The following is a 9,191-nucleotide window of genomic DNA, read 5'->3' as shown; positions in this document are numbered from 1 at the left end:
CCTACTCATGTGCTCTCCATCTTTCAAAAAAATCTTTAAAAATCTGAAAAATGCCTGGTAGGTCCCTGAATGAGTCCTATACACCTTACACAAAGGTCTCTCCCACATGGCTGGTCACTGTGCTTGAAATTCCACCAGCTAAGTAACGTCCTTTGGGACTACACATTACTTTCTTGAGATACTCTTTTCCAAAGCTATCCTGGGAGGGTAACACATTAAAACTAGTACCAGGGGTTAGTGTCTGGCTGGCTCAGTCAGTAGAGCATATGACTCTTAATCTTGGGGTTGTGAGTTGGAGCCCCACGTTGGGTATAGAGATTACTTTAAATGAATGAATGAATGAATGAATGAATGAATGAATGAAAATTTAAAAAATAATAAAACTAGTACCTGTCCATGAATTTTTTACTGACCTGGGTATCTGAGAATGAGGGAGGGCTAAAAGAGGGCTGGTTAAGAGCAAAGGTGATGGGGAGTGGTGCGGACAACTTGGGTAAGGACCTCTCCTGATTTTAGGGTGTAGGCTATTGGGTTTGGATTGAGGGTTGAAAAGAAATTCAGAGGGAGGAGAGGTCATTCAAGGTGGAGGTCACTGAAGCCCCCTAGGGCAGTGCAAAGAAAGGCCTTAGCAGCCAAAGCAGGGTACAGGACTTACCAGCTGACATTTGGGGGAGTACACAGCTACTACCCCCAGTATCCCCCCAGAGTGCTAGTCTGTCTCGTGCAGAGAACAGGAATGGAAGTGGCTTCTGGGTCTCCTATGCCTGCTTCTTGTCCAGAGATGACTGCCTGAAAAGAACCCATGAGGATATTCCCCAACCCATCTGGTTGCTGGGGGGCCCCAGGCCTCACCCTGCACTGCTTTGCCACTAGACATGCCTCCCTCCCCGCTCCCCAAGGCACAAGATGAATAAGAAACAAATATAAAGGGAGTGAGGGGAGGTAGCAGGGTCTGGATCTGCCTCGTAAGGTGTAGCCAGTCACTCCAACCCCTCCACATTTACAGCACCATGTATCCAACACTTAATAAATGCCAGGAACCATTCTAAGATTCATATAGATAAACTCATTTAATCCTCATCACACTAGGAGATATTTATATACATATAAAATTTTACTATTCATCCTCATTTTACAGCTGAGGAAACTGAGGCACAGAGAGGTTAATAGAGAGCACAGTGACAGAGCACAGAGTGAGTGAAAGTTCGAGTGGGGTACAGGCCCAGGCCACCCCAAACTACAGAGTTGCACCCTTACCCACTGGGCATTCTGCCTCTTATACCCTCATGTCTACCAGGCTTGGCAGGGGAGAGGTAGGGGCAGCTATCAGCAGTCACCTACTCTGGGGAAGGCAGGCACTTGACAAACACTTGTGTGCTTCAATCTCAGAAGAGCCCAGTGGAAATGAGCCATGATACTCACTGGCCATGTGGGGAAGCAAGACCAGAGAAGTCTGATCATCTTGTCAAGGCCACACAGCCCAGGAAGGGGTGGAACTGAAATCCAAACCTTGGCCTGAGCTTACCCTGGCAGGTCTCTCCTTCCCAAACCCCCCTCCCCACCACCACCAAGCTAAAGACCACGGAGACCAGAGGGAGGGAAAGGGAAAATGGGGGTGAGGAGACTGGAGAGGGGCTTCAGAGACAGTCCTCAGGCCTAGCAGCTGCCTTAGGTTCCCTAGGGGTCCAGGGGAACCTCTGGACTTCCCTCGCTTCTTGGGGGACCTCAAGCAGCCAGGTCCCTGGAAATGGATCACCCTTATGTTCTTGGGGCTTTTAGGGTCTGGAGCAAGGTCCTGTGGGATCCCCCACCCTGCACATCTGCTGGCCACCAGGCACCAGGGCAGGATGGGGTGGGGGGGGGGGGTTCTGACCCCCTGCATGATCTAGCAGCACCACCTCATCTGTGGACTTGAGCAAACAGGGTCTGGATGGGGGTACCTCACCTCCTCCAGAGAATAAAGGCCACAGCCCAGATTGTGGGGTGTGTGAGGTCTGGAGTACATGGGGAAGGCATGGGCTGGGACAGAAATCTGGTCTGCACTCAATTCCCCCCCCCCCCCCCACCGGCTCTCCTCAGGCCCAGGCTCCACGAGCCCCATGAAAGGGACAAGACGGGGAGATAGCACAGTCCGTGCTTGGGCTAGATGTCCTGCAGGGAAGGGAGCAGACTCGGGACAGGGAGGCCCTAGGGGCTTCACAGGCGCCGCCTATACAGCACAGCCAAGAGCATGGCAAAGAGAGCCCCAGCTGCAGCTGCCCCAAGCCATGGAGCATAGAATCTGGCCGGGACAAACTTGTCCTTGACTGAGGGCTGTGGGGCAGCAGGAGGCCCGGGACTACCCTCTACCAGGTCAATGCTGGGATCCTGGGCCACTTGGATCCTAATGGAATCCACTGACTGGTACTCATTCTCCTCTGGGACATTGTCAGGCCCTGCGCCCAAGGACTTGCTGCAGCTGAGGGCCAGGTCCGCAGAGCAGCCTGAGAACGGCTCACTGTCCATGTGGGAGACCAGCCGGCCAGGCTTGCTCAGCTCCAACTCGGAGCCCCAGGTGGCAGAGTTGTGGTCTGGCTTGGGCAAGCTGTCTCTGGTGGAGGTGCCTGTGGGCTCTGGAGCCACTGGAGGAGTCTCCTGAGAAAGAAAGGAAGGGCTGGAAGGGACTGGGGATGGCCGGACACCCAAATGGGTGGCCCCATTCCCAGCCAATACATGAACTAGCATCTCAACCCTCCAATTCCCAGCCCACAGTATGGGAGGAAGCCACCCACTCTTGGAGACTCAACCCAATGATGGTGCAGGAGGGCACTGAGAGAGGAGGTGTCCAAGCCTCTGCAGTGGTATCAGTGGTAACTTTCTCCAAGGTACCCCTCTCCCTACTCACTGGCCTGCTTGTGAGCTCACCCCCGCCCTCCTAGAGCCCTTGGCAGTTGTGGCCCCATCCTACTTCAACATTCTGCCAGGGCTGAGGCCATGGAGCAGCCACAGGGTCAGAGGCCTGGCCATGTGCCTAACAGGTCCCTTGGACTTGGTTCTTCCAGGCAGACAACAGGAGCAGGACTAGATGTGCTGGCCCAGAAGGGGCAGCTGTGGGGGGCTGTTGGGTCAGTGTGGCTGTCTCAGGCTGAGACTGCTATCTACAAAGCCCTGATAATGGAGAAGCAGACTGGATATCCTGGGGGTGAAGAGCAAGACATTGAGGCAGACAGGCCATCCAGCTCTATCCCTCACAGTTCCCTCATCTGCAAAATGGTGCTGCTAGGCCTAATATACGGCTTTGAGCTCTAAACGGGTTGATGCACATGACCAGTGGGGATGGCCGCCACACCCACCCCTCCTAGGAATCCACACTCAAGAGCTCTAATGATTATTAGTACTCTAAAGGATTTGGTGTGGGGTCCAGAAGAGGCTGGATCTCAGCTATCCCTATACCCTTGAAAAGAAGCCCTGGCACAGCCCAGGCTGGAGACAGAATGGAGACTGGAAAGGGTCCAAGGATAGGGCTCGGGGGCAAAGCCTGGATCACTGGTAGAAGGGCAAAGACTCACCCCTGAGGATATGCTGCTCCTGACGGGGGGCACTGTGTTGGAAGGCACCTTGCTGGGCGCTGTGCTTGTGGACATCCTGTGGTCAGGCACCAAGCCAGTAGGCACCTTGGGTGCCACTGTGCCAGCACGTGTGGAGTTGATAGGCAGTTTGGATGGTGGTAGACTAGTGAGCACGTTAGTAGACATTGTACCAGAGGGTTTCGAGCTGGCAGGCAACTTGGAAGGCATCGTTCTATCAAATGCTGAGTTGGTAGGCACTTTGGAGGGTGCCATGCTGGTGGTCAATGAGCTGGCCAACACCCCGGCCCCAGGGCAGATGGTAGCCTCACCATGGTCACCAGCACCCCCTGAAGAGGCCAAGCCAGGGGAAGAGGAGGAGATGCCAGTAGGCGGAGCTGATACTGAGGGTCCTGGCAAGCGGCTTGCCCTGGGGATGGAACGGGTCAGTGGCTGGAAGGAGACAGATGGAGACACAGGCCCACGGGGTGATGTGAGGCTGGAGGCCATGCCTGCAGGTGGTAAAATAAAAGGGAAAACACAAACCCACAGGACTGTTACCCTAAAAGCACAGTCACCTGGGATCAGAGAGCTGAAGAAGGGTCTCAGTTCCCCAGCTCAAGTCCCTACTGCACCCAGGCCCCCCAACATCCTCCCATGGAGTCTCCACAGTCCCTCTGGTCATTGCTCCCAGGCCCCGAGGTCCAACAGCTGCAGGCGCATCCTCAGCCCTATCTAGCCTTAGTCCTTGACCTAAAGTCAAGTCTGTTCTCTCATAAGAATGAAATGGTTCCTCCCCTTTACAGCATCTAGGAGCTTGAAGATCATTAATTATCCTCTCCTCTTTCTTCTCCTGCCTGGGACACCCCCCTTTCCTCCTGTGTCTGCTCATTAGCTTGGTGGAATTCTGGATGCTCCTCCCTCTGCCACCTTCCCCTCCCCCACCAGTAGGAGCCACCCCAGATCACAGCAAAGGGCAGCACGATGGCTCAGCAGGTGGTAACAGTCCATATAGGCATTTATATCCAGATCCCCCGTGGTACTCTGAGAATACATGTGCCAGGCCCTATGGCTGACAAAGGCCAGAAGTAATTCTGATGTACCACCCCACCCCCACCAAAATCTGACACCACAGAACCTCGTGGGACCTGTATCCACGCATGTATTGAAATCTTAGTGCCCTCCACTCCTTTCACCCCAGAACTCTTCCCCAAGCACCCATTTATACTTTGCAATGTCAGCTTGCCATGGGACACCTTTCAGGAAATGCTGCTGTGGACCAGGGAGGCAGAGGGCACTAAGATGGCTTCTCGGAGCCTTTAACTGTTCAGGTGCCTTGTGGCTGTCCCAGGGGCACCAAAGGCTGGTCAGGCTATAGTTTTACATGGCATACAGTTTAGGAAACAACGGAGCAGAGAGATGCCATCCTGGGAAGTCAGAGTGGACAGCTCTATATTCCCGAGGGTGGGAACTGAGATCTGGTTTTGGGGCCCAGGCCCTTAACTGATGAAAATCATACTTCCTCTGGGGCTGAGAAGTTTTAGTGATTCATTGGGAGCTGAGCCCCACTAGGGGTAGGGAAGCACCTAAGGGCTCTAAGGGCCCCTGCCAGTAAGTAGCCCAGCTCTTCCACACTGTCCTCCAGGTCCTGGTGAACCCCACAGGGTCCCCTCAGCAGAATCCACAAATGGCCCTAATGCTCTTCCCCTGCCTGTATCCACATCCTCTGCAATGTGACTGTCAGTCCTCTCATCTAGAGACAGAGTCTGTTCCCTACTCCTTGACTCTGGGCTGGCCCTGGGACTTGTTTGGGCCACAGAACGAGGCAGGAGGGAAGACTGCCAGTTTTGAGCCTTTGCCCCAGGAGTCTGCTCTCTCAGAATTCTGCTCAGCTGCCAGGAAACAGACTTGTCTGGTGAAAGATGAGGACTCACTGAAGAGAACCAAGGTGCTCCCCCCTCCCCCGCCAACAGGCGTAAGTAAGCAGTGCGTACACGGGTGTGTACGCAAGAGGGAATCCAGCCAAGATCCCAAGAACTACCCTGAGCCAGCCCAAATTGCTGACCCACAGAATCACGAGCTAAATAGTCCTATTTTAGGCTACTAAATGTTGGAATGGGTTGTTACGTAGAAAATACTAATACACCCTCAAGGAATTGGGTTGCTCCTGAGGTAAACTCCCTTTACTCCCACCCTCACCTCCTGTCCAAGGAAGCCAGAGGGGCAACTCTAGTCTTTACCCTCTGGGAGGTCCGAGAGGTCCTATGGCTCCAGGTCACATACGTACCTGCTATGTGGGCACTGCCTGGTTCTGTGTCCTGCTCCTGACTCCCACTGGAGGTCAGAGGGCTGAGGGCTGCCATGTCAGAGGAGGGCTCCAGGGGGCCAGCTGGCCTCCTCAGGACAGTCCCAGAACTGGGTGTCTGTGGGACTTTCTTTGAACTCTGCAAGAGGGAAAATGGAAATGAGGCAGCTGCTTCTCCCAGGAGCAGGCATCTCCCACCGGCCTCAGCCTGTGCCATGGAGCACAGAAACCAGGGAAGCCCCTCGCCCCGGCTTTGATCATTGCCAGACCCTCTGTCCACAGGAACGTACCTTACAGAGAACATACACCATCCCATGGGGAGTCTCTATTCATCTGCCTGGCCCTATCAAATGTCCCCCTCTCTGAGGCTACTGCACAGACCCCTTTCTTGGGCTTCAAGTCCATGATCTGGGGTCTCCTGAACACCCTGCTGCCTGCCCATCACATCTCAATAGAATCAGTAATTTTCGCCCTGAACTTGACTTTACTGGCAATAATTACTCCATCTACCCTTTACCCCATCACCTCCTCCTTCCCCAGTACTCCTCCAGTGGTCATTCTCCGGTCCTTTGACCCAGCTCAACATCTCACACGGACCACTTCAAAGACCTCCAAACTATGACCTCACAGCTGGTTGATAAGAGGGTTGGGGGTTGCCATAGGGTGAAGCCCTAGTCAGCAGTCTGAGAGTTGGTTTGGGGCATATCTCCATTGGGGGAGCCCTTAGGTTCTGAGCAGAGGTTAGGCATGACTTGTGGTGGGGGCAGAAGAGAGCTTCTAGAGGCTGGGCAGACAGGAACACAAAAGCAGGGGTCCAGACTAGACGTGAGAACACACCTCTCCTAGGGACTCTGGCGGCCGAGTGTCCTGGACAGGCATGGGGAAACTTGGCTCCTCCTCTCTGTAGCCATTGTGGGGGGTGCTGGGGGCCACGGCAGGTGTGGAGGGCCCTGGAACCTCAGCAGGAGCTAACTGTGGCTCCAGTGGGGCTGGGGGGCAGTTCTTCGGGACCCCTGGAAGACAAAGATACAGTGATGTCAAGGAGGAGTCAGAGGAACTCCCAGTGACAGGAGAGGCCTGGATGCTCCTGGACCCCCAGAGCCATGACTATAGGCCCCCCACAGCTCCAAAAGCTGTCCTGAGGTGGGATGTACTCCTTAGAAGAGACAAGATTCACTGAGTGGGAGGCAGGAAGGAGAGAGGAGGTAGGGAGGACAAAGACAAGAAGAGGTAGAAGGAGTGGAAGGGTAGAAGAGAAGAGAATGGGGGTGGGGAGCATGCGGGGCACCTCACAGGCCTCTCACAACCCAGACTGGGTCAGCAGTCACCACTTCTCTGTCCCTCAGCACTCTGGAACCCAGTGGCTTTCTTCTCCTCCTTGTAGGCGGTTGTCACCCCTAACTAACCCCTGACCTGATGCTGTTTCCTCAGAAAGAAGGGAGGAAAAAAAGAAAGCAAATGGCGGGGGGAGGGGGGGAGTAGGGCTGTTCTAAGGCTTTAAATCTGAGCAGTGTCTCAGGAGTCATCTCTAGTCTAAAACATACATAGGGCTGGCTTGAGTTTTCTTCCTGTCTTATCCCCTCAGACCTGACCTGACCAGATCCCTCCAGGCACTCAACCTGGCAGGGAGCATTGAAAGGGAGCTGAGGAGTAACTGGGCAGCTGGAGTGGGGGACCTAGAAGGCTCCAGGGGATGCTAGGGGGAGAGGAAGAGATGAGGGAAAGGAAGAAGGAACCCATGAGGGAGAAAGAGGAGACATGAAGCGGAGGAAGAGAAGAGAGGAATGGAGAGAGGGAAGCTGAACTGAGGGAGAAGACAGGAAGTGGGAAAGGAATGGGAGGCAAATGTCACAGCCACACAAATTAGAAGGCCCACTTGCTGAGCACACGGGAGGCACCCAGTCCCAGCTAAGCACTCAACATGCCACCCACTGTCCCATGGTATCCACCACAGCCCTATGACGTAGATGTCTGGCCATTAACCCCATTTTACAGAGAAGAAGACTGAGGCTTAGGGAAATTAAGGCACTTCACCAAAGGGACATGACTAACAAGAGGCTAAGCTGGGATTGACACCCAGGTTTGTCCACTGCCCAGGAGTGATGGGAGGGAAGGGGACAGTGGAAGGCAGAAGGTACAGGGGTGAGGGGACAGACAGAGTAGAGGCCAGGGGAATGACAGGGGTTCCATGAGGAGGGCCAGGGCAAGAAGCTCACCAGGCAGGTTGCTCTGGTAGACAGAGGCCACTTCGTCAGCAAGACCAGCCAGCTCACAGATCCTCAGGGCCTTGATGAAGGATTCCACCCAGCCAGTCCGCCGCCGAAGGCTGTTGAAGAGCTCCCAGAGGGTGCCCTGGTTCCCCCAGAGCTGGTAGTAGGCCCGCAGTCGGTCCTGGAACACAGCCAGATGCCCTGTTCAAGCCAGGTGGCCCTGGACCCTTCCCCACTCGGGGACAGCTGCAGAGAGAGACACCAAGTAGCCACAAGAGTGCGGCAGCCATGCGAAACCAGGTCAGAGCCCAGGACAAGGCCAGTGTCTGGGCCCAAGTGTAAAGCCAGCTTCCAGGAAGTAGGCTTTTAGTGTGTGCCACGCTCTGAGCTCAGGGCTGTGTGTGAATTATTTTAATGCCATTACCCCTACTCTACTGGTGAGGAACCTGGCAGTTCCTCAGTTTATGCAGCCCCCAAAGCAAAAAGAAAGGGTTTGGATTAGCAGAGGAGGAAAAGGGTGCATAGGGAACAGGAGATGAAAGGAGGCAAAAGGAGAAGAGAGGCAGCTGACCTAAGAATCAGGAGGATGGGGAATCTCGGGGCGGCAAAGGTTTTAAATCTCACATACAGACTGAATTCCCACATTCAGACAAGCAACCAGACAGCAGAAACGAAAAGCCACAGAAAACATTTACTGCAGAACTGGTCACAAGACATCCCCACAAGCCCCCGAATGCAAGGCAGGAGGGCAGGGGCAGACCTTGTCAGCCACAGGCCTGCTCCACCGCCACGGCCACCTCACCACTGCCACCTCAGCCGCGTTGAGGCAGCAGAGGGCCCGGGCCATCTGGGAGCAGCTGAAACTGGGAGGCGGCTGGCCCCGCTTCACTTGGGGCCACAGCCAGTTCTAACAGATGAGGGTGGTCTGGCTCCCATGAACTCTCAAAACTGAGCCCTGGACTCCCTGCCAGGACAGAGCTCCATGACAAGGAGAACGGAGTCAACACTGAGGAGGAGTAATGACAAGACAGACTGAAGAAAAGGAAGGTTCCCACGGAAGCAGAACGGGGATTGAAGCCCAGAAATCTCAGGCAGCTGGCACCATATATTTCAGCACTACACCAAATGGAC

General features: G+C 54.6%; 1 protein-coding gene across 4 annotated transcripts in view; it reads right to left on the bottom strand.

Annotated features, from left to right (window-relative positions):
- Positions 1-1,051: 1,051 nt before the first annotated feature.
- The window catches only part of MAVS (mitochondrial antiviral signaling protein), a 16,788-nt gene continuing 8,648 nt past the window's right edge, over positions 1,052-9,191 (bottom strand). For all 4 annotated transcript variants that reach the window (XM_049650056.1, XM_049650057.1, XM_049650060.1 and 1 more), the window contains 5 exons: positions 8,067-8,241; positions 6,688-6,863; positions 5,833-5,989; positions 3,549-4,057; positions 1,052-2,634 (listed from right to left, as the gene is read on the bottom strand). In XM_049650056.1, coding sequence (XP_049506013.1) covers positions 2,197-2,634; positions 3,549-4,057; positions 5,833-5,989; positions 6,688-6,863; positions 8,067-8,241 — 1,455 coding nt within the window. In that variant the 3' untranslated portion in view covers positions 1,052-2,196. The remainder of the gene's footprint in view (positions 2,635-3,548; positions 4,058-5,832; positions 5,990-6,687; positions 6,864-8,066; positions 8,242-9,191) is intronic.

Source organism: Panthera uncia (assembly GCF_023721935.1).
Source record: "Panthera uncia isolate 11264 chromosome A3 unlocalized genomic scaffold, Puncia_PCG_1.0 HiC_scaffold_11, whole genome shotgun sequence".
Classification (NCBI taxonomy): domain Eukaryota; kingdom Metazoa; phylum Chordata; class Mammalia; order Carnivora; family Felidae; genus Panthera; species Panthera uncia.
Note: the sequence above shows the minus strand (reverse complement) of the source record. Positions and strands in the feature narration are given on the sequence as shown.